The sequence below is a fragment of the Lampris incognitus genome, chromosome 17 (genome assembly GCF_029633865.1).
Source record: "Lampris incognitus isolate fLamInc1 chromosome 17, fLamInc1.hap2, whole genome shotgun sequence".
NCBI classification, from domain to species: Eukaryota; Metazoa; Chordata; class Actinopteri; order Lampriformes; family Lampridae; genus Lampris; species Lampris incognitus.
In genome coordinates, this window is record NC_079227.1 from 11,043,317 (window position 1) to 11,069,396 (window position 26,080).

The 26,080-nt window shown below is 45.0% G+C and overlaps 1 protein-coding gene across 1 annotated transcript in view; it reads left to right on the forward strand.

Moving 5' to 3' along the window:
* LOC130127911 (actin-binding LIM protein 1-like) overlaps positions 1-26,080 on the forward strand; it is a 56,834-nt gene that overhangs the window by 12,437 nt on the left and 18,317 nt on the right. The window contains exons 3-9 of the mRNA XM_056297623.1: positions 2,915-3,058; positions 7,309-7,492; positions 9,205-9,314; positions 20,105-20,231; positions 20,815-20,908; positions 23,477-23,564; positions 24,969-25,027. Of these exons, the coding sequence (XP_056153598.1) occupies positions 2,915-3,058; positions 7,309-7,492; positions 9,205-9,314; positions 20,105-20,231; positions 20,815-20,908; positions 23,477-23,564; positions 24,969-25,027 (806 nt within the window). The remainder of the gene's footprint in view (positions 1-2,914; positions 3,059-7,308; positions 7,493-9,204; positions 9,315-20,104; positions 20,232-20,814; positions 20,909-23,476; positions 23,565-24,968; positions 25,028-26,080) is intronic.

Below are 26,080 nucleotides of genomic sequence, written 5' to 3' on the forward strand. Positions count from 1 at the left end.
TGACAATGCTTTCTGGGCACTCCACTGATCCTTAACCAGTTACATCTCCGCCAAGCCAACACACATCGGAGAAGAAATCGCTTCAAGATCTCAGTGATGAAACCAAATTCGGGTAGTGAGTTCTAAGTCTAAACTTAATTGGCGTAAAGTAAGACGCTACGGGTCACTTATGATGGTAGGTGTATTTAACTTCACTGATCAGTTACCACCTACCTATAGCTGAGCAGCCCTCTGTCAGAAAGGTACTGTTCCATCACAATCCATTTGTTTTGTTTGAGGTGGACAAGAATTTTCAACCACCAACTGCAAAGAATGCTGGCAACATCTAAGCACCAGTGTACATGAAGCCCTCTATGCATGCTTTTTATAAGAAAAATCCCAAATCCCAGGACTGGTATGAAAAATACATAAAAGTGCTAGATCGTACAAGAGAAACCAAGAGAATAGCATTTCTAGAATACAAGAAATATTCCAACAACAGTACTGTTGCAAATCTACACAAAGCCTGAATCAGCTTCCAAGCCAAAGCAAGACAGTGTACAAAGAAGTACTGGATGGATCTAAGTGCCCAGATTCAAGAAGCATCAAAACTCAGGCAACATCAGAGGAGCGTATGAAGGAATCAAGAAAGCAAAAGGTCGACATCATCATAATCATCTCCCATAAACTCTAAAGATGGTGAAGTGATTCTAGACCTTGAACAGCAGTTAGAACAATGGGCAGAGTACTTTTGAGCTGTACTCCAATGACCAACCAGTCTCGCAAGAGGCAATTGATCAAATCCCTGTCTTCCCTAAACTGCCAGAAATTGATGAAGAGCCAACCATTCAAGATTTTGAGAGAGCTTTAGACAAGCTCTCCATAGGTAAATCTCCAGGAGATGATGGCATTCCACCAGAAGTCAAATGCTGTAAAACAACTGTCCTGAAACCACTACATGATATGCTTCTCAAATGCTGGTCAACAGGTATCCCTCAACATCTCCGAAACTCTAATATCAATCTTAACATCTGCTAGCCCATGCAGACCGGCAGTTCCGATAACACTGAGGGTGGTCAGGCGCTGGCCTCGCCTGGTGTTGGCTGTGTTTTTGGTGTTGTCGTGTGGACTGTGGGGAGGTGTGTCAATGGTGTCTGGCAGGGAGAGCTGGCGTTGAATCAGTTGGGGGAGCCTGGTCTGCTGTGTCCGGTGGGCCCAAGGACCACGGTCCTGCCCAGAGTTGCGCCTGAAGAGGAAGCACCGAGGGTGGTCTGACAGGACACAGAAGTGGGTCAGGCTTAGCTAACTGCTAGCCCATACAGACCCGCAGTTCCGACAGTCATCCTGGCTGGCGTTTGCTCTCTTGGACAGTAAAAATTTTTTTTGTATGTGTTGGATATATGTGCTTTTATAGTTTTGTAATTTTTGTGTTTTTTTTGCAGTTTGGATATGTGTTTTTGTCTTTTTTGCACTGCTGTGGGCTGGGCGAAACGATATTTAATTTCATGTGCATGTGCATGAAATGACAAATGTTCCTGATTCCTGCTCCCTGGTCATCGTCTTCTACAAAAACAAAGGATCTAGAAAAGATTGCAACAACTGCAGAAGCAATTCCTTGCTGAACATCTTAGGGAAAGTCTGCAAGAATAGTCCATGATCGTCTTGCTATCCTAGCAAACAGAGTGTACTCAGATTTTCAGTGTGGTTTCAGAGAAGGCCGCTCGACCATCACTACGATTTTCTCACTTTGCCAACTCATGGAAAAGTGCAGAGAACAGAACATGCCACTTCATATCGCCTTCATTGACCTGACCAAAGCATTTGATCTCATTAGTTCTTGACAAGATAGGATGTCCTCCAAAGCTCCTTAACATCATCAAGTCATTTCATGAAAACCATCTTGGAAAATTAAACTACAACAACGAAACATCAGAGCCTTCCAATATTTGAGGTGGTGTTAAGCAAGGTGATGTTAATGCAGCTGACCTATTTGGTATATTCTTTTTGCCGTTGTTCTTCTAATAACCTTCAGAAAGCTCAACCATCTTGAATATAGTATAACATTAGCTACTTGTTCTGACGGGGGTTTGTTCAATCAAAACTTTCTGAAAGCAAAGTCGGTCTCATTTCGCTTTATCGTAACCTTTAGGAATGCAAGCCCTCTTAATCTGGGTTTGCTATATGCTCGTCACCACGGCAACAAATCTCTTGATTGGCGGATCAGGCAAGTGGCCACATGCCAAACATTTTTCATAAGGCTTGTTTGACCGTGTTCTCCGAGCTTCAAGTTCTATATTATTATGGGATAAAGTCAAATAATTTGCCAAAAAAAACAGATGTACGCTCTACCACTCCACGACAGATGAGGTGGATTTAGACATGGAAAAGATGAAGAAGGGGACGCAGACATAGAAAACTGCATGATAACAGCGAGGGTCTTTATCTTGTGTGTGTGTGTGTGTGTGTGTGTTGTGTTGTGTTGTGTTGTGTTGGCCGTGTTGGACGGGGAGGCGTGTTTTTAAGGTGCCACATTCCTTTCTGTCCTTTCCTTATCTTACCCAGGGACATTCAAGTGGTGACTAGATTGTGAAGGCATCTACTGCCAAACAAATATGAGAGCGATAGAAAGAGAGAATGGAAGATATACATACCCCCCCCCCCCACACACACACACCTCCACAGAGAGGTCAAACATCTCAAACTAGGTCATCTACAGAGCAGACAGACTGCTTGTCAGACAAACGGACAGGCAGAAAGTCAGCCAAAAAGACAGACAGTTAGTCAGAAGGACAGGACAGACAGGAGGACAGATAACCGAGACAGCAGGTGCCACAGACAAAAATGCAGAGACAGACCGACAAGGCAGTTTAATTTTCTGTCTTTATGAATGTAACACACAAACACACACACTCACTCGATCTTGTTTGTCCTCCAGTGGCCCACACTTATGACCCACACGCCGCCTTCCCCCCGCCTCAGAAACTGTCCATCCCGTGTCATAGATGTGGGGAACCCTGCAAGGGAGAGGTGCTGCGAGTCCAGACCAAACACTTCCACATAAAGTGCTTTACTTGCAAGGGTGAGTATCACTACTAGTGTGTGTGTGTGTGTGTGTGTGTCGGTGCGTGCATGTGTGTTCTTGCGCATGTGTGTATGTGAGATTTAAAAGACACACAAACACACATACACACAGAAAATCTCAAGCTGCGGAAATCACACCAGAATGTATTTTTGTTCAAATACTCATACTTCGGCTGCAGTGGGCACTCTCAGACAGCAAAATGAAACTGGGCCAGATCCAGGCCGGCTGTATGACAGCAACTGGCGCGGATCCGCAGAACAGATCCGCCCCGGTGTCTTTTTGCCCCAGTGTCTTTTTGACTTTAGGAGGCCACACTGGCCAGGGGCGCGGGGGGGGGGGGGTCTAGGAGCGGATGTGATTGCTATAATGATCTGCTGGAATCGGCGCAGAGGCGGGGGGCAAAATGAAACTGGGCCGGATCCAGGACGGATGTATCGCAGCATCTGGATGCTGTTACAAAAATGCATGGCCACATTTTCAAGGATTCAAGTACAGTCCACTGAAATCTGTTTATAAAAATATATGATGCGAGAAATAGGGAATTCGGGTGCTGACTCTAGACTCATTTTAGATCCACAAGACCTAATTTAAAAATGGGTTCTGACTTTCGTAAGGAGGCCACACTCTGGCCAGGGGCGCGGGGCGGTCTAGGAGCGGATGTGATTGCTATAATAATCTGCCGGAACCGGCGCAGAGGCGGGGGACAAAGTGAAACTGGGCCGGATCCTGGACGGATGTATTGCAGCATATGGATGCTGGTACAAAAATGCATGGCGGCATATTCAAGGATTCAAGTACAGTCCACTGAAATCTGTTTATAAAAATATATGATGCGAGAAATGGGGAATTCGGGTGCTGACTCTAGACTCATTTTAGATCCACAAGGCCTAATTTAAAAATGGGTTCTGACTTTTGTAAGGAGGCCACACTCTGGCCAGGGGCGCGGGGCGGTCTAGGAGCCAATGTGATTGCTATAATGATCTGCCGGAATCAGTGCAGAGGCGGGGGGTGGTCTAGGGGCGGATGCGATTCCTATGCAGATCTGCCGGACTGTGGGCGGATCTGGCCCAGCGTCTGCTGCTGAAAAGGGAGTGCCCATTTTTATAGTATACTACATGTAAATGTTCATAGTATGGAAAAAAATATACACTAATGTAAACAAAAATGTAAACTATTCCGGAAAAAAATGGTGGCTGTATGGTTAGGTCATGTGAGCCTAATCTATGGTGCACCTGCGCTGGTTGACTGAGGATCATATAGTAGGTTTACAATGCACACTTCACACATCTTAATGGATGGCTGGGACTAAACAGTATGCGCTACTGTTAGTATGTGGTATACTCAGTAAACACGTAGCACAGAGCACAGTATGTGGACCAAGCCTGTGAGAGTACAGGTTATTACATGGGCGACTCTGGGTTTACCTGGAGGCTAAACTTAATAATACAGCAGACTTAAAGGGAGAATTCATAGATGTTCCGCCGTATCTCCCTCTGTCTGTGTCAGGGATAGCACATGACAAACACCTGCAGTTGTTCTCAGTCGTTTCTGTATCTCTGGGGGCAGTGAAACAGAGTTTTGGTCCGGCCGCCAAGTGACGTATCATGGCGTCATTTGGCAGCGGGGAAACTAAATACAGACTAGCAGGGTTTCTAATGCTCTAGTCTGCTCTATAGACGCTGTTCAAAAAACACATCCTCGTAGCTAAGCTATGTTCCCGCTGGTGTATATGAAGTCCCACAACACCAGCACAGAGGATCTTATGGACCACGATACAGAAGCTTATGTGCAATGCATTCTTTTTTGGGTGGATCCCCCCCCCTCCTTTTTTCTCCCCTATTGTACATGGCTAATTACCCCACTCTTCTGAGCCGTCCCGGTTGCTACTCCACCTCCTCTGCCGATCCAGGGAGAGCTGCAGACTGCCGCATGTCTCCTCCGATACATGTGGAGTCGCCAGCCGCTTTTTTTCCCCTGACAGTGAGGAGTTTCGCCAGGGGGACGTAGCGCGTGGGAGGATCACGCTATTCCCCCCAGTCTCTCCCCCCCCCCCGAATAGGCGCCCCAACTGACCAACGGAGGTGCTAGTGCAACAACCAGGACACCTAACCACATCCGGCTTCCCACCCTCAGACACGGCCAATTGTGTCTGTCGGGACGCCCGACCAAGCCGGAGGTAACATGGGGATTCGAACCAGCGATCCCCGTGTTGGTAAGCAACGGAATAGACCGCTACGCTACCTGGAGGCCCTGCGCAATGCATTCTGGTCCATGTAGGCGCTGTGGGAAAGACTCCGAGCAGGACACCACTGATTTCTCCGTCATTATAGTCCACAGTGGGGAGTTTACTGCGTCAGTCCGCTACGTTACTCATCAGTACTGGTTAAACATACACAAAAGCCTCTTTGAAATGTCCCTTTAAAAACGAACAACTGCGTTGTATTTGAACAAGAAAACACCAGGAACACTCTCCTAGCGTCCTTCCTTCACACACACAGCGGGACCAGCAGGGAGCTGTCTGATTGGCCGATTTAGACGGACGAAGCGGCAGGGGGCGGGGATTAAGCGCTGGTCAGGGAGCGGAGAGAGCCAGCAGAAAGTGTTGTTAACACGCCGGTGTCCCGTTAATAACCTTTCTCTGAAACTGCAGTTGTCCCGGCGGTGGACCGAACCCTGCCAGCTCGCCGTTATACACAGAAGACACTGAAGTACGAGATAAAACACAAAAAAAAGCAATCAGAAAAATTAAATAAAATTAATATTTAATGATACAACAAGAAGCCAATTAACAAAAAAAAACAGTATTCAAATTGGCTGTTTTGTTTTTTTTTAATAGGACGGGTTTCCTTCCGTCCTTGTTGCATTTCAAACGTCCTGTTTGTCTTAAAGGTTCCGTTGTGAAAACACTGCAGGTCTTTTTTGCCCCGGGGTCAGTGTGAGACACACTCGGGCTAAATTGGCTCAAGTCAACAAATGGTTCAAGGCAACAAATGTCTCGTTGTCAAGCTCGCTTTAACCCTTCACGCTTCCGGTTCATCCGGCTCTCGTCGAATAACACCCAAAAAAATGCACAAGTTTTTTTTTTTTTTTTAAGACATTTCAGTGCATTTTAACGTGGGACACCAGAGTTTATCTCCAAATGGCAGACTTGAACCGGCGAAGCAGAGCAAATCCTGCCTTTGTGAAATAATTTCAAGCGTCTTTGCTCCGAACACGCGTCTTTGTTCCCTCTGTGCAGTAAACACAATTAACACGCAATGAGATGGAAAAACATGGCGGGCACGTCAGAGTGGATTAGCGAGGGGAGATGTTTACCACAGAGAACAGTGGAGGAGCCTTCATCACCACTACCCGGGATGATCTTTCATCCGCCGAGCGGGCCCTGCGCCGGGCTGCTCCCGTTCCCAGTGTGTTCGCCATCTTTTCCATCCGCATGTCAAGGAAAGAAAAGGTTCAGCTGCGGGGGGAAACACACTTCCACTGGCTGATTTCAAGTGGATGAATAAAGTTGCTGTCTCAAAACAAAACAAAACAAAACAAATCCCCAACACAGAGAGAACAAACAAACAGAACATAGAAACAAGCGGGAGACCCTGTATGTGGTATTTATGTGATATTTAGATTTTGGGATTTTCATTCCACTTTTTTCATTTGCAGCTTCAACCCATGTGCCAGTACGTTTCCCAATGATGCAAAACGGCGAAGGGGAGGGCGCACGCACACACACACACCACATCTCTCTCTCTCTCATTCTTTCTCTCTCTCGCTCTCTCTCCTTTCTCTTCTTCCTCTCTTTCCTTATTCTCAAACACACAAAACACACACACACACACACAAACCACATTTCTCTCTCTCTCGTTTTCTCTTCCTCTCCTTATGCACACACACACACATAAAGATTGGGTTCACATCTGATATGAGCGTGTCAAAATTATCTGGATGAGGAGAAGAAACTCATCTGAATGAATGTAAACACACACAGCTCACATTGTGATCCGTAATCTGTTTTCTGTGCATCGCCTGCATGGAAACCAGATCCAGTCACCATGCAGACACATTGCAGATGATGAACATATATACACAACCGGTGCAATATGCAAATTGCGCGATCAGATTCTTCATTATCCAGACAACGTATCTGGAGTACGGGTGACTTGTTAAAACCAGATGTAAGCATACAAAAAAAGGTTTAACTGGATGCGTGTCTCTCTCTCCCTCTCTCCCATACGGCTGGTCTTGTGTCCTAGTGTGCGGCTGTGACCTTGCTCAGGCGGGGTTTTTCTTGAAAAATGGTGAACACCTTTGCGCGGTGGACTACCAGCGGCTCCACGGGACACGCTGTCACACCTGTGGGGAGTTTGTGGAGGGGGAAGTGGTCACGGCTCTGGGGAAGGCCTACCACCCGGCCTGCTTCGTCTGCACCCGCTGCAAGTAAGAGGACGTAAACCTACATAGAAAACATGCAGTTACAATGTGGTGTATGACTTCCTTTGAACCGTTAGTGTTCACTGGTTAAATTCACCAATCTCATTTTCCATGGAGTGGTGTTTATTTCAATAAAATGCCAAATTGACTTTCATACTGCCCTCTGTTGCCAATTCTGATGTCTGTTGGTGGAAGAAGATTGCCGAAAAATGAGGTATAGTGGTTTCTGAGGCTCAGATGATATACTGAGTCTTTGTGGATTCAGGATACATTGGTGAGCTAAAGCATTATGACCACCTGTCTAATATGCTGTTTGTCCTCCGTGTGCCAACAAAACAGTGCTGACCCCTCGAGGCATGGACTCTACAAGATCCCTGAAGGTGGCCTGTGGTATCTGGCACTAAAACATTAGCAGCAGATCCTTCAAGTCTTGTAAGTTGTCAGGTGGAGCCACCGTGAATCTGACTTGTCAGTCCAGCACATCCTACAGATGCTCAGTTGGATTGACTTCTGGAGCAGTTGGAGGCCAGGGGAACAACTTGAACACTTCATTATGTTCCTCAAACCATTCTTGAACAATGTGTACAGTGTGGCAGGGCGCATTATCCTGCTGAAAGAGGCCATTACCATCAGGGAATACCATTGCCATGAAGGGGTATACCTGGTCTGCAACGATGTTTAGGTTGGTGGCATGTGTCAAACTGATGTCCACATGAATGGCCAGACCCAGGTTTTCCCAACAGAAAATTGACTAGAGCATCACACTCCCTCCACTAGCTTGTCATCTTCCCACAGTCCGTCCTGGTGCCATCACTTGCCCAGGTAAACGACACACACGTACACAGCCATCTACATGATCTAAAAGAAAACAGGACTCATTGGACCAGGTGGCCTTCTTCAACCACTCCAAGGTCTAGTTCTGATGCTCGCATGTCCATTGTAGGCGCTTTCCACAGTGGACAGGGGTCATCATGGGTACTCTGACCTGTCTGCGGCTACACAGCCCCATACGCAGCAGTGTGCGATGCACTGTGTGTTGTAACTTATTCCTCCCTTAAACATCATTAAAATTTTCTGTGACTTGTGCCACAGTAGACCTTCTGTCTGTTCGGACCTGCCAGGATAGCCTTCGCTGCCCTCGCTCATCGATGAGCCTTGGGCACCCAACGCTCTGTCGCAGGTTTGTGGTTTGACCCTCCTCGGGCTACTGTCAGTAGTAGGTACTCACCACTGCTGACCGGGAGCACCCCACAAGCCTTGCTGTTTCAGAGATGCTCTGACCTAGTCGTCTGACCATATCAATTTGGCCCGTATCAAAGCCACACAGGTCTTTACTCCCGCCAATTTCTCCTGCATATGTTGACTATGAGAACTGATTGTTCGCTTACCATCTAATCTACCCAGACCTTCACATGTGCCCTTGTTTGGAGATGATCAGTGTTATTCAGTTCACCTGTGAGTGGTCATAATGTTTTAGCTCATCGGTGTATTATTCAGTGTATTTCATCTCAAGTCATGTTCTGTGAGTTAGGTACTTTTGTGAATAAGCAAAGCAAAGCAACTAACCGCCATAAACTGCAGTGGAGTGTAATGAGACATTCTGTCCAAATCAAACAGAGAAAGACAGATCAGTACAGTTTAGGGGTCGGGGAGGATTGTCTGTAGTCTGATTCTGGTCATCTGTCTGTCTGTCTGTCTGACTCTCTCTCTATCTTCAGACGACCATTTCCCACTGGGGATCGCGTCACCTTCAGCAGGAAAGACAGTCTGTGCCAGCGCTGCGTCCAGCCAACACCGCCCACGCCAAAGGACACCGGCAGCTCTCACAGTGAGTGAAAAACCTCTGTGCCATTAAACGGGACGATGAAACTCAGATGAGAGCGATTACATCCGTAAAGATCTGTATATAAAAACTGCATAGATACATAAGATAACGTAGTCTGTCTGCCTATGGACTAGGTATGTTTTGCTATTGTGGCCGATGTCTGCTAAGTTAAGTTGGTTTCATGTTTGATCAACCAGAAGGAAACTCCCATCCATGTTGGGTTTCTAACTTACTCACAAAGACTGATCTCCTCCATACAATCCTACTATCTGGCTACCATTTTTATTTCTTTCATTTTCCTGTTTGTGCCGCAAGTGAACTGTGCTGGTGGTTTGTTTATTGCTCTGGTTGCTTTTAACATTTAACAACTTTTTCGGATTATTTCATTACATATTTAATTTTATGGTCTGCTTGTAGTATTTTATGGACTACCTATGAACTATTTTTATCCAATCATCGATTGCTGCAGTGATTTGATCACACCGAAGCTTCAGACTATCCTCTCCTGGGAGGCTACATCTGTGTCGCAGGTCTCCACTTCAGAGGCACAGACACTCTCTATATTTTAAGGACTATTAAACCTGCAGTTACATTTTATATCAATGCCATCTCTCACTTCTCCTCCGGACTGCTCTGGATGCCTTTGGCTAAGTAAAAAGAAATCGCCGAACTTGAAGGTCGGATCTCCACGCTCTAACAGATCCAAGAGGATGAGCCACTTCTGGACTCACTGGCTGCAGAAGCCTTTCGGATTCCTGACAACAACACCACACTTCCCTGACTTGCTGCCTCTGTAACCATAGAGCCAGAGCTGCTGATTGTCAGATCGATCAATGAGGAGGACTCTTCGCCCAGACTTGGAGCCAAACCCAAGTCTTGGATTTGGTCCATGTCCACTCCTTCGGAACCCTGGACTGTCATCCAGGGTGACCCCACCAGGGTCTGTCCAGTTGGGTAACAGGTTTAATGTCCTGGGGAACCTGGAGCAACACCTGTTCACTATCGGCCTGGAGCCCACAGCCAGTCCAGCGCCGCTGCCCACAAGGTCAAGTGGTTCCAGTGCTGGTCCCGATCCTGGTTTAGAGAGTGGAGCCCCTAGACCTATTTATGTGTTAAGCCCCAAATCCTCCTGTGGCCATGGTGTTAGGTGGTTCAGCAGGCTACTATCTCTGCACACCTGGCTCTTGTCACCCTGTGCTGCCCACAGCGTATGTAGACAGTTATTTTGAAATGATGGTTTACATCCTAATTGGCTGGGGGCAAAGTTACTATCCTCGAACATTTCATACTGTGTCGCCCACCTAGCTTCCCCTCTCTAAAACAGCGAAAACATCGCCGCAAAGACCACTCGTTCTGACCAGTCCCACTACTACTGACATCTCTGGGGTTCTAGCGCCAGTCCAATTGGTTCCTAATGCTTCTCTTCCTGCTCATGTGGAGCCAGGACCCTCTAGCAACCCTACAAATTTCCCTATTCCTGACACTTCTTTTTTATAATAGGTCAACAAATAGTTTTGGACTTGTTTACTCCTCCTGCAATATAAATGCTACCAGGTCCAGCTGCAACACGGACGGTTCTGTTTCGGTTCCTATTTCACCAGACACCCCCGTCTTGGCCAGAACTATCTTATCAACCACAAACTCTTGTACTGTCTGTGAGCATTTTATACTCCTGTTCTGGCGGAACTCAAGGAATAGTATGTTCCATAATGGCAGAAACGTTAATTTTGATAATCTGTGTTACCCAGAGAGTCTCCTCCTGCTGCTGCGAGCCCTGCATTGTTTAGCCTAAATGCACCGCAGATGCTCAACTCCAGGAAAAGTTTGGGATTTCTACATTTAAACATCAGAAGTTTGCTCCAGCATCAGAAAGTAGATCATGTGAAGATACTAGTGTCTCAGGCAGACTCAGATGTCTTGGTTCTTACTGAATCATGGTTAAAGAAGAGTGTTAGTGTCTCTGATGTGGCAGTAAATAATTACACCTTATTAAGAATAGACAGAAGCCCGAGGGGAGGGGGCGTGGCCATATATATGAAATTCTGTTTTTCTGTCTCTTTGTTATATGCTGTTTCTGTTCCGAATTGTTCCGAGTTAATCACTGTTGAAGTAGTTTTGGCGTCTAATGATTCCCTCAGCTGTCACTAGCTCCATAAATGATCTGATGGATATACTCTCCAAGTATGTTTATAGAGAGGTAATTGTCATGGGTGATTTTAACATTAACTGGCTTTCTGATGCAACTGATTACTTTAAAGAGATCTGTTGCAGTGTTAATCTGTCACAATTAATCACTAAGCCTACTAGACCTAATCTAGTAGGCTCAGTGGGCAGCACAGTGGCCCAGTGGTTTGCGCGGTCGCCTAACAACAAGAAGGTCCTGGGTTCAAACTCCAGGCTGTCCCAGGCCCTTTCTGTGTGGAGTTTGCATGTATTCCCCGTGTCTGCGTGGGTTTTCTCTGGGTGCTCCAGTTTCCTCCCACCATAAAAAAAGACATGCATGCTAGGATTAATACTCCTGCCTGTGCCGCTGAGCGAGGCAGTGGAAAGGAACTGGAGTTGGTCCTCGGGTACTGCAGCTTCCCACTGCTCCTATACAATAGGATGGGTTAAATGCAGAGAACAAATTCGTTGTAAGAATACAATAACAAAATAAAGTTTCTTTCTTTCTTTCTCTAAAAAACCCTCTAAATTCAACGTTATTTGGTTTAATCCTATCCAATAGGAGTAACAAAATTGTTTCTGCTGGTGTATTTGATCTTGGAATTAGTGATCGCTGCCTGGTGGCCTGTATTAGGAGCACTCGTTTAAAGTGATCGCAAACACAAATTATTGTTAAGCATCACTTAAAAATGTTTAATGAACAAGCCTTTTTCAGTCATCTCTATCATAGTGATATTAATTTTACATCTGAAATTCCGGATACTGGATACTACTATTTCACCAAGGTGTTCCTCTCAATCATCAACAAGCACGCATACTTTAGAAAGCACAAGTTAAAAATAAATCAAACCTTTGGTTTCCCCATGAACTATTAGACTTGGAAAGAAACAAAGCTTAGTCCCTTGCTAGACACTCTGGGAATCATTCCAATTGGACTGCTTTTAGACAAGTTAGAAACAGATGCACATACATGGTGAGGAAAGTGAAATCGGAGTATTTTCTGGATTTAGTCTCTAGCTCTTATTCAAATCCTGCAAATTTTTGGAAGTCTTTAAATTCTAATAAGAATAACAACTTTTCCTCAGTTCCTACTCAGGTAAAAGTCAATGACTATTTATTGTCTGACCATAAAGAGATTAGTCTAGATTTTAATAAACAATTTGTAGCAGCTGGTCACCTTTTTTAGGACGGGGGATCAGATCCAATTGATCACAATATAGTCTCTGTTTCTCGCAGCCCTCTGTTTACCCTAGATCAACCCTTCCCAAACTTAAGAATGCCATGGCCTAATTTGAAATCCGAAAATCTTCCACAGCCAATCCAACCCTTTAATCCCAACTCTGATCAATACACGAGACTAAAATGAAGTATTTCCCTATATGTCTTTTATTTCATAAACAGAACAATTCTATCTGAACAGTTCTGTTTAAATGCAAATATTTAATCATAAATATGTTGTGGTAGTTTCACATTTAATAAAAAAATAAATTAAAAACTTTATTTATTTACTTATTATAAATGACCTCTCGCGGCCCACCTGCAATATCTTCATGGCACACCAGGGGGCTGCAGACTACACTTTGGGAATCACTGCTAGATCATCTCTCTTCAAGTGTAGTCAAAGATGCTCTACTTGCCATCAATCCCAGGAAGTATGCTGAAGAGGACAGTTTGGATCCTTTTTTCTTAAGCTCTCGGCGCAAATTATCTTAAAGCAAATAACTCATATTTTCAATTTTTCTCTTTCTGCTGGTATAGTTCCCAGAGCTCAGAAAATGGTTGATGTTATACTCCTATGGGAGGTGACAAGGCCATTCTTAACAACTACAGACCAATATCCAAACTGCATTGCCCGGCAAAGGTCCTTGAATCACTCGTAAATGATCAACTGAAGGTATTTCTCTCCAGAGCTTCCATTTTGAGCCCAGTACTATAACTGCGGTTATAAGGGTTGTAAATGACATTGTATCAGCTTTAGATAATAAAAAGCACAGTGCAGCACTTTTTGTTGAGCTCACTAAAACATTTGATACTCTAGACCATTGCCTGCTCTTGCAGAGACCTCATAATATTTGATTTTATATTGATGCATGTAATTGCATCAGGAACTACCTATCTGAGAGACAAACATCTGTTAAATTGTGTAGCTCTTGAGTTTTTCTGAGTTTTTATCCATAACAAAAGGCATTCCACAGGATTCAGTTTTAGGTCCAGTTCTTTTTACGATTTATATTAGCAATGCTGTTTCATCTTTTTCAAACTGTCATGCCCATCTGTACGTGGATGACACAGTGTTGTATTATGTTGATGATTCCATATATCTAATAGTTGAAAACTTACAGCGTTCCTTCAACATTCTGTAAGGTGCCCTTAAAGACCTAAGACTTGTTTTGAATGCAGATAAAACAAAGTTCATGCTATTTTCCAGAGCCAGGGCTACAGACTAACTGATCTTAATATTTCTACTACAAATGGCCATATGATTAAGAGAGTCTCAGAATACGTATAACTATCTTGGCATCTGAGTTGATGAAAAATTCACATTCAAATTTCCCATAGATAATCTCGTGTGCCGACTCAGGCAAAAGGTTGGTTATTCCTACAGAAATAAAATCAATTTCCCATGTTTTGTAGATAAAGGGTTGTTGAGGCAGTTTTCATGTCAGTCTTGGACTACGGTGATGTGATTTATAGGTGTGCATCCACCTCCCCTCTTAAACTTCTGGAATCTGTTTATCATTCCTGTGATGTCTATGGTACACATCATTGTGTTTTATACGATAGGGTTTCATGGTCTTCTCTCACAGAGAGACGCGATTCCAACTGGTATCTTTTTATCTATAAAGCTCTGACTGGAAAATTACCATATTACCTCTCAGCAATGCTCTGTCACTCACATGGGCTTTATCAGACCTCCTTTACTGGCTGGTTCTTGCTTCATGTTCCACGAGTTAGGACTGAACATGGAAAAACTGCTTTTAATTTTAGTGTACCTGACCCCTGAAACAAAATACAGCGCCTCCTAAAAATCAATACACTTATACCTTTTGGCCATTTTAGAAGGTTGATCTTAAACCTCCCAGCCTCTGCTTGTAATTGTTTTACATAACTATATTTTATTTAGAAATTTAATGATCTTTAATTGTAATTGTTTTACTTGTAATTGTTTTACATGACTATTTTATTTTACATTTTAATTATCTTAATTTATCTAGTGGTGGTTGCCACCTGGACACTGCTTGGCATCCTCCTAATCTCACTCTTTGTGTGTACGTTGTTAATCCATGTGATTTTGTTTTCCTGTTTCGGTGTTGTATCCTTCTCTCTCTGATGTGTGACTAATGTCTTTTATTGTCTCTTCTTCTGTTTATGTGAGCGGTGTGATGCGAATCTCTCCTGTGTGCAAATGTAGTCTGTCCTCCTGCACGGTCTGCATGGTGGTGGCGGTTGTGTGGTTTGGGTCCTGGGCTGTTCCGGTGGCGTCTGGGCACTGTCTGACATCCTCCTCGTCACATTCCTCATGTATCTTGTGATTCCATTGTAGTTCATTTGTCCTCTTTCGGTGTTGTATTCTGTAAATTGTGTTTTATTCTGTACACACAGCATCCACTGCATGTCTGTCTGTCATGGGAGGGGGATCCCTCCTCTGTTTCTCTCCCTGAAGTTTCTTCCTGTTTTTTCTCTCTGCTGGAGTTTTTTTTTTTTGGGGGGGGGGAGGGGGGGTTGTTCGTTGTCCTATGTGAGGTTCTGGGGGCGGAATGTTGTGTTGCTCCCTGAGGCAAGTTTGTGGTTTGTGATATTGGGCTATACAAATAAGACTGACTTGACTTGACTTTGTGGCACGGTGGCTCAGTGGTTAGCACGGTCGCCTCACAGCAGGAAGGTCCTGGGTTCGAGCCCGGGGTAGTCCAACTTTGGGGGTTGTCCTCTGTGTGGAGTTTGCATATTCTCCCCATGTCTGCATGGATTTCCTCCAGGTGCTCCAGTTTCCTCCCACAGTCCAAAGACATGTTGAATCGGCCCTACTAAGTTGTCCCTAGATGTGTGTGTGTCGGGCCCTGTGATGGCCTGGCGGCCTGTCCAGGGTGTCTCCCCGCCTGCCGCCCAATGACTGCTAAGATAGGCTCCATCATCCCGTGACCCTGAGAGCAGGATAAGTGGTTTGGATAATGGATGGATGGATGGATCATTTATCTGGCTTTTTATTAGCTAGTTGTGGTCTGGCCTTTTCTCTGAGTATCTCTTTGTTGTTGTTTTCCTTTTTTTGCTTTTGTAATTGACCTGATGTCAGTGTAAATGAGGGTCTCTCCTCAATGATGTATTGAGTATAAATAAAGATTGAATGAATGAATGAATGTCGGAAGCATCCAAGTGGCTTTGCACGGATTTGAACAAGTATTATTTCACAACACAGATGACCCACGTCAGCCACAGGAAGGCTTCTTATCAGGTGTCTGTTTGTTATTCAGGTGGTGCATGTCTGTGTGACTCAGTGTGTCCTCCTGGTACAGGGTCATCCACTCCTACTAAGGACTGAAGTTTATGCTATCTAACAAATCCAGTCACTCCATCTCCACGGTGGAGAGTCAGGTGGAGTCAATAAGGCTAAATGTGTCAGCGCTGGCTCCCCTGAACTTGACCTCACCTGCCTCACCGTGATGTGATTACTGAGGCAGAGAGAGGTCCCTGACTTAAGGAAAGCAACTCCCAGGAACTCCCCCACCACCACCGCACCTGCCATGATGGAATCTACTTCAGAGGGAAACGGAGGAAAAAATGCTTCTGGAACAGTTCTCCTATTCTGGGAAAAAAAGGCAAAAATCCAGGTTTGAGGGGTCGTTCACCATGATTTTGATGTTTGCGCGTGTGTAACTAGCAAAGATAGACGACAGTACATTGATACCTGAGATGCCAAGTGGTTGCCAGCAGGGGTCGTGTGTGTTTCGGCAGAGTGTAACATCTGGTTGGGGGTGTAATGGCATATTAGGTACTCCGGCAGCCTCAAGGTAAACAGAAACACCCCAAAAAAAACCACACTAAAGAGCTGCAGTCTACTTCACAGCCTCCCAAACTAGAGGCTCATGACTTCAACATCAGTGCGGCTTTTACAGCTTTTGGTTGTGGGTGTTGATACGTAACATGTCTCAGAGTCAATATCAAAACCATCTAAGGTGACATCAGCACATACACACACACACACACACACAGGGCTGTATTCTGCCTCCTAATAGGTGCGTCTCTTTTCCAAATGTGGACCTTTTTATTCCGAACACAGGATACCTTCTACAAGCCGACCTTTGACCTACTATGGCATCGCACACATTATACTTTATAGTAAAGTAAAACCATTAATTTAGTAGATCACTCGGCTTAAACACAATGTGTGGTATAGTGACTATGAAGTAATTTTGTAGGCCAGGTAACTACTGCTTGGTTTCACTGAATACTTTACAGTTGACTTGTTAACATTTTGGACATTTTTGGGGAGGGGGTTTCGGGGTAGGCCATCCTCCCTCCCTTTCGGCTACGCCCATGTGCACAGCCACACACACACACTCGCACACACACACAAATGAAGGATGAACTAGCAAACAGTCAAAGGAATGAAAATGAAAGAACTAATTCTTAAACTTGGTGGACCCGTCTAATAGAGAAAGCCGCTGACATTTCTAATGCTGGTAACTGGTCAGTCAGCAGAGGAGTCACACTTATTGTGCGCTTATTGCTTTCTGTTCATGGAGCTCAGTGCAAAATGTCACAATTTCATTTGGCAGATGCTTTTATCCAAAGCGACATACATCTGAGAGTTAATACAACACGAGCAAGGATAAGGATCTAGTCAGGAGGTGACAACGCAAGTAAGTGTCAAAAAATAGGTTCAAGTCCGATAGGACATAGGTGTCAACGGGCAGTGCACAAAGGGAAGTGGGAAGATGGCGGCGCAAATTCACGTTTGCAGCTGCCTCAACCCAGTACCGGTGTGGGAAGGTGGCGGTGTGAACTTACATTTGTGGCAGCCTCACCCAGTACCGTCCATGCAGTGTCTTTGTCCACATCTGTCCATGTCTTCGTTTGATGCCTGGGAGAGCTGGCGCTGGATCAGCCGGGAGAGCTTGTGGGCCCAGGGACCACAGCCCTGCCAGGAGCTGCGCCCGAAGAGGGAAACACTGAGAGCAGTCTGACAGGATGCGGAAGCGGGGCAGGCTAAGCTAACTGCTAGCCCATGCAGACCGGCAGTTCCGATAACACAGAGGGTGATTTGGTGGCGGCCTCGCCTAGCGTTGACTGTGTTTTTGGTGTCGTCGTGTGGAGTGCGGGGAGGTGTGTCGAAGGTGTCTGGCTGGGAGAGCTGGCGTTGGATCAGCTGATGGAGCCTGGTCTGTTGCATCCGGTGGGCCCTGGGACCACAGCCCTGCCTGGAGCTGTGCCCAAGGAGGAAACAGCGAGGGCGGTTTGACAGGATGCAGAAGCCGGGCAGGCTAAGCTAACTGCTAGCCGATGCAGACCAGCAGTTCCGACAGTCATCCTGGCGTTCGTTCTCGGACAGTAATTTAAAAAAATGTTTTTTTTTGGTAGTTTGATATATGTGTTCTTGTAGTTTCTTGTTTCTGATTCCTGATTCCTGAAAGGCAGTGCATAGGATGCAAAATGACTCAATGCCGTTGGAGCCACTCCGTTCTGTAGAGTTAGAATTGGTGCAGGCATAGAAACATGGCCAACATGTCCTCTCGTCTGACGTCAGACGAGTGTCTGTCCGAGCACGTTGGTCTCTCTTTCGAAACCGTAATTTCTGTCTTGATTTTGGATGTATTTCGCTTCTGAATGTGGTTGTGTATTGTTTGTGTTGATGCTCTTTCCTTCAGCAGACATCCCTCGGAAACGAGTCCTGAGGATCTCGTTGTCACAAGTCAATGAGATGAACCTGAGCAACAGCTTTTGTAAAGCATTACTTGCTCAGTTGATAAAGGGAAAGGCAGGTTTGTTTGTGTAGCACTTTTCCTGCACAAAGGTGATTCAGATTGCTTTCCATAAGGCACAAGAGACACGGGATAAGGTAAATAATGGGGTTTGCCAGAGACATACACTGATATGTGCACACACCACAGACACACACAGTAATGTAGGCTGCTATACAAAGACACAAAGCAGGACATTCTCGTGATTTTCAATGGGCTCTTTGTCGTACGGCTGAACACATGAAACAATGAAAGATGCAAGGTTAATATCTTTGGTTTGGAGGCAACGAGAACCCCTGTAGTTTACTACAGTATTATTGTTAACTGCAATAGTTATTCATTATTTACTAGTTCATTCACACTGGCAGCACATGTTTAGTGAAATACTAATATATCATGCTTATTTATTTCCTATCAGTGTTTGAAGTTTGAGGAAGATTGAAGAGGATGGGTGGAGTAGAGTGTCAGGAGTGATTTGTGACAGAAGGGTACCAGCAAGAGTTAAAGGGAAGGTTTACAAGATGTTTGTGAGACCAGCTATGTTATATGGTTTGGAGACAGTGACACTGACAAAAAGACCAGAGGCGGAGCTGGAGGTGGCAGAGTTGAAGATGCTAAGATTTGCACTGGGGGTGATGAAGAAAGACAGGATTAGGAACGAGTATATTAGCGGAACAGCTCAAGTTGGACGGTTTGGAGACAAAGCAAGAGAGGCAAGATTGAGATGGCTTGGACATGTGCGGAGGAGAAATGCTGGGTATATTGGGAGAAGGATGCTGAATATGGAGCTGCCAGGGAAGAGGAAAAGAGGAAGGCCAAAGAGGAGGTTTATGGAAGTGGTGAGAGAGGGCATTCAGATAGATGGCTGGTGTGACAGAGGAAGATGCAGAAGACAAGAAGAAATGGAAACGGATGATCCGCTGCGGCAACCCCTAATGGGAGCAGCCGAAAGTAGTAGTAGTAGTAGTAGTTTGAAGAGGATTAAGATGTAGTGAGTTTTTAGTAGAATTAAATCAAAAAACCAGAAACAAGCAAATAAAGGTTCACCTGTTACCGTCATCTACTGGTGCGAAATGTGAACTCCACCTCGGATGCAGTTTATTTAAATAAAACCCAGAGTTTGTATGTTGTGTTGTGTGTTTTCCTGGATGTGTCTATGTGCCTCTGTGTGTGTGTGTGTGTGTGTGTGGATCTGTGTTCTTGTACTTATATCTTCATGAGCACCAATTTGAGGTTTTAGCCGTCAGAGTGAGGACGTTTTTGCAAAGTGAGGACATTTTGACCGCCCCAAACGTCTTTAAGGGTCTGTTTTAGGGTTAAGATTTAGGATGAGGGTTAGAATTAGGGTAAGGGTAAGGGTTAAGATTAGACAAGTAGGGAATGAATGTAGTTGTGAGGGGTCCTCACAAAACAGAAGCACAAGAGTGTGTGTGTGTGTGTGTGTGTGTGTGTGTGATTTAAAAGACAGACACACACGCACGCAAACCCATACACACACACAGGAAATCTCAAACCACGTTTGTGGGTTTTTGCAGGTATGCATCACATTTTTACATTTGTGTGCATGTGTGGTTTCCGTGTGTGTGTGTGTGTGTGTGCATGTGTGGTTTTTGTGTGTGTGTGTGTGTGTGTGTGTGTGTGTGTGTGTGTGTGTGTGTGTGTGTGTGTTTTCAGACTGCAGGGGCTGTGATAGGGAGATCATAAATGGTCAGGCCCTGCTGGCCCTGGGGGGACGTTGGCACCTCGGCTGCTTCAAGTGCAAAACCTGCAGCAAAGTTCTGAGTGGAGAATACATCAGCAAGTGAGTCTCTCCTTCCAGAAGCTCTCCTCTTCCTCTCCTCTTCCTCCTCTCTTTCTATCTGTCTGTCTATCCATTTCTCGCTCTCTCTCTCTCTCTCTCTCTCTCTCTCTAACACTCTTTCCTTCTGTCTGTGTTTATTCTGGTTGGGGGTTGGGGGGGTAGTAAACCAGTATGGACCCCAGGAGCGGGTACTATGCTGCCGAAAGCCACTTTAACAGGTTTGGTCACATGGCGGTTTGGAGCCGGTCTGTCCAGTCGGTGGGAGACCCGGCTTACTGCTGACAGCAGAATGTGATATACCAGTAACATATTATGAAGCCTGTTTACATGTATGAGGGAAAAACTACTTCAGATGTTTATTAGAAATACTTTTCAACACCTTCGCCACTCAAACAAACCATCCGACACATCTTGATCCATATCTGACATCATAACCATTTGCTCCTTTGATGTTTGATATTTTGCGATAATTCTGCGAATTCTACCTCTGTGGTTTTGAAATACAGAATATGTTTCCGTCCAGTCCATCCTGTTCATTTCTCAGGTAAACTAATTGTTTTTTCCCCCCCCCATCCCGCTTTAGAGCCGGCGTTCCGTACTGTGAGAGAGACTACCAGGTCCAGTTTGGGATTCAGTGTGATTTGTGCTTAAAGTTTATTACCGGAAAAGTCCTTGAGGTAAGAAGTACTTCCTGTGACCAGAACTCTTGTGAGTATTATATTAGTTGTGTGTTAATAGAAACTCTCATTGGTATTACATTATTAGTATATAGTTAAACAATAAAAGGCTAATCTGTCTCCCAAAAAAAGAACTGAGATCAGTCCACAAGTGCAGCTATTTCAACTAGTGAAAATTTACTAGAACAGCGCTCGTAGAATAAAACTACGTCTTAATTCTTGCAGATTGTTGGTCTGTGTAACACAAAGTGGACTCAAACAACCAAACAAATGGTACCATACAAGATTAGCCATTTAAAACATGACCCAGCCACAGAAAAGCAGAATTACCATCTACACCAATACACACAGTCCTTCAGCTTAATAGTAGGAGAATAGCAGGCATCCGGGTAGCGTAGCGGTCTATTCCGTTGCCTACCAACACAAGGACCGCTGGTTTGAATCCCCCTGTTACATCCAGCTTGGTCGTGGCTTGGCCGTGTCTGTGGGTGAGAAGCCGGATGTGGGTATGTGTCCTGGTCGCTGCACTAGCACCTCCTCTGGTCAGTCTGGGCGCCTGTTTGGGGGGGGGGGCTGGGGGGGAATAGCATGATCCTCCCATGCACTACGTCCCCCTGGTGAAACTCCTCACTATCAGGTGAAAAGAAGCGACTGGCGACTCCACATGTATCAGAGGAGACATGGTAGTCTGCAGCCCTCCCCAGATTAGCAGAGGGGGTGGAGCAGCAACCAGGACAGCTCAGAAGAGTGGGGTAATTGGCCATGTACAATTGGGAAGAAAATCCCCCCCCCCCCCAAAAAAAAGAAATAATAGGGGCATGGGAGCAGAGCTGGCAGGGTTTATGGTTCAGTTCCCAGTGGAAGTGGCTCATGGTGAAATGTATGCATGTCTACCATCTGATTTCCAAAAATCCCCAGCCACCCAGAAAACCAGGTGCTCACTCTTATCAGTCGCAGAGGTCAGAGAATCACTGCGCAGAGTGAACACACGGAAGACTGCCGGACCGGACGGCATACCGGGTTGGGGAAGAATACCGGGAATGTGCTGACCAGCTGGCTGAGGTCTTCACACCTGTATTTAACCTCTCACTGTCCCAATCTAAAGTCCCGGCATGCTTTAAGACCACCTCTATCATTCCTGTCTCCAAGAAACCAACATCCACATGTCTGAATGACTACCGACCCATAGCACTCACCCCCATTGCCATGAAGTGCTTTGAAAGACTGGTTCTGGCTCACATCAAAAACATTATCCCTCCCACATTCGACCCACATCAGTTCGCCTACCGTCCCAAAAGGTCTACCGAGGATGCCATTGCCACTGCCCTGCACGTTGCTCTGACCCACCTTGAACTTAACAACACATACATCCGGATGCTGTTTATAGATTACAGCTCTGCCTTCAACACTATCATCCCCGCCAAACTAACCACCAAACTCCTCTCCCTTGGCCTCAATCCCTCTCTCTGTAACTGGATCCTGGACTTCCTGATCAACAGACCTCAGTCTGTTAGGTTAGGTGACCACACCTCCTCCACCCTGACCCTCAGCACAGGTGCCCCTCAAGGCTGTGTTCTGAGCCCCCTCCTTTTCTCCCTCTTTACCCATGACTGCCTGCCAACTCACCCTTCAAATGTTATAGTTAAGTTTGCAGATGACACCATAGTTATTGGCCGTATCACCAACAATGACGAGATGGCCTACAGAGACGAGATTGAGCACCTCACATCATGGTCTACAACCAACAATCTTGTCCTTAATGTGCAGAAGACAAAGGAGCTGATTGTGGACTTCAGGAGGTCTAGAAGCTGCAGCCACTCCCCCATACACATCAATGGGGTGGAAGTGGAGCGTGTTTCCAGCTTTAAATTCCTTGGAGTCCACATCAGCGAGGACCTTTTGTGGACATTAAACACCCAGGCCCTTGTGAAAAAGACCCAACAACGCCTGCATTTCCTGGGGAGGCTGGGGAGTGCCCGTCTACCCCCCAAAATTCTCACCAACTTCTACCACTGCACCATAGAGAGCATCCTGACCATCTGCATCTCAGTGTGGTGCGGCAACTGCACCTCAGTAGACCAGAAAGCTCTGCAGCGGATCGTCAAGGCGGCCCAGCATATCACCGGTACCCAGCTCCCAGCCATAAAAGACAATTATCACAAACGCTGCCTTCGAAGGGGTCTGAGCATCAGCAGAGATACCACCCACCCCAACCATGGACTGTTCTCCCCGTGCGCTCTGGGAGGCGCTACAGGAGCCTCAGAGCCCGCACTACCAGGCTCAAAAACAGCTTCTTTCCACAAACTGTTGCCCACCTGAACCTGGCTACCCACTGAATGTCTGTAGATATTTTTAAATATTTTATACTCCAGCTCTTTTTTTTCTCTTTTACTTATTTTTAGCTTTTGGTCTTCATGTGTGTATATCTTATACTGTGTTTGTCTGTGTCTGTCTTGCACTGTTTGGTGAAGCCACAGCCCTCATTTCATTTCTAACATGTGCCTGCACATTGTTTTTAATGACAATAAATTGAATTGAATTGAATTGATTTGGATTCTCTATCTGTAGGCAGGTGACAAACACTATCATCCGAGCTGCGCACGATGCAGCCAATGCGACCGAATGTTCGCCGAGGGGGAGGAGATGTACCTGCAAGGTGGGTGAGAGAGCAATGACACACACCCCTCCCCCCCACCGACTTGCTGACTTGGGGTGGTCGACATTCGGTTTACAGATTAAAAGACTTACTTCACATCTTTATGACCAATGTGGGCTTGCTTCAGACTGTCCCATTCACCTCTGTGATAATGTACCTGTAGGCCTGAAGAGACTCAGAATAATCACATTACCGAGACTTTCTGAAGGAGGCACGTGATTCCTAATTCACACCACATTTGTCTGGATTTAATCCACTAGAAGTTGAAAATAAAGCAAATAAATGTGTTATGAAGAGCAACAAACAGAAATTGCTAGCTTTTTTAATGTGTGGAGTCTTATTAAAGGAAGTCAACATGTCATGTCCCATGCCAAATGCCTGTTTGATCACGATCTATCTTTTTACACGTTCTGTGTGTTTGTCAGGAAGTAGCTGTTGCTATAACTTGCAGATGTGTGGACTCAAGTCATATGACTTGAATTCGAGTCAGACTCAAGTCACAAATTTGATGTCTTCAGACTTTACTCGACCAAATTGAAAAAGACTTGGATCTTGGCTTTGACTTTAACACATATACCTCCTGACTTGACCTGGACTTGAGTCTTTTGACTTGACAGACTTGATACCTTCTCCAAACCCAAAGATAAAATGCTTTTTAAACGTGGGCATCCAATCAATTCTTTGTTTCCTTAATCACAGATCCACTTTGAATCAGTACGTAATATATTCAAATTCAAAAAGCATTCATGTTTGTGAGTTTAGTATATCAACTATTACTCTGTCCTTAAAATTTTGAAATGGCATAAATTTGATGAAAAATGCATAATGACTTATTTAGGACTTGAAACTAAAGTTGAGGACTTGGGACTTGACTACCAAAATTCGAGACTTGGGACTCAGAAAAAAACAACTTGGTCCCACCTTGTTCAATTCATAACGCAAGAAAAATGTGCCAGTTATTGCGTTATGAATTGAATTTGAATTTGTTATTTTGACACCTGTAACTATCATTTGATTTAAATGTACTTTTAAGAGAATTGAAGCAGTAAAGCATAAGACTCGCTGAGCACTGAGGACGACCGGAGAAAGTCAACCTCATGAGATCACTTGGAGATTGTGACATTAAAGCGATGAGATCCATGTCTGACCCCCGACTGACATCTTTGGGTTTTGTATTCAGATCAGTTTTTCACAAACTAGGACGGGAAAATCAGAGACACCAGTTGTAGGGTTTTCAGGCGAGAGATAACCGTGTTGTTTTTCCTATTTAAGATGATTGAGAAATCGCTTTGAATTACATTGTAGAGTTAAGAAATGCAGATTTCTGTTTCAGACGAAGAGGCGATGGAGAAGAAGAGATGTCATTTTGGGTTGTGTTCTACTAAAGGTCTCTTCCCCCCCCAGGCTCGACGATGTGGCATCCAGACTGCAGGACCAGCAGCCGGGCGGAGGAGAGGCACGGGGTGAGTATTCTCATCTCTGTCTATTATTTTGTATTCATTTAACCTTTATTCATGTAGTGCAGGTTGACTGAGCACACATGCTCTTTAACAGCAACGCCCTGTTTCACATTCATACAGTTGCACCACACACAGCACAGACAAAAGGCCATTAACTATGCATAGGTAACTGAGTAACTTATGAGTAAAATGAACGTAATTAAACTATAATAGGGAATTAGAGACTTCTTTGTGCCTCTAGTTTACTTCCAGTAATTATCTGTTAAAGTTGAATATAAGTTGAATATCGAATATTGTGCTGCTATCTTTACCATAGCTTTACTGTAGTTATGATTCTCAACAGGACATCCGATATTCACCTTATATTCAAGTTTAACATATAGGGACAGGCATGGGTGCAGGTCCATGAATACTGGGATGGCATCCAGCGCTTTACCTGTGCGCCCCATCCATAGGGTTAGTGGTTGGGTCAGGAAGGTCATCTGATGTAAAATTTTGCCAAATCAGTATGCGGATTGAGGCCTGGATTAACAACGGCCGCCATTGGTGCTGTGCCCTCAGAAGGTACCGATGAAAACTGTACAATCCACTGTGGCGACCCCTGAGAAACAGCAAACAAGCTGACAGAAGAAGAAGATTCAAGTTTAACAGATAATGTTTATCCCTGTTACACAAACGATTCAAAATACTTGTTTGGCACAATATGATTTGTGAATTTATCCCGTAGAGTTCTTGATGTGGATTATATTTAACAGCATATTATAGTGACAAGCAGGCAAAGTTCCATCCATCCATCCATTATCCAAGCCGCTTATCCTAATTGGGGTCACGGGATGCTGGAGCCTATCCCAGCAGTCATTGGGTGGCAGGCGGGGAGATACCCTTGGCAGGCCACTAGTCCATTACAGGGCCAAGCAGGCAAAGTTGAGATATAGAAATTTGCCTATTTTACCCCTATCTTACTCAATAATTACCACTCTTCATCATTTACATCTATTTTAATCGGCTGTTACTTGGTTATTTCTGCATAATGAATGGCCTGAAATGCACAAGCAT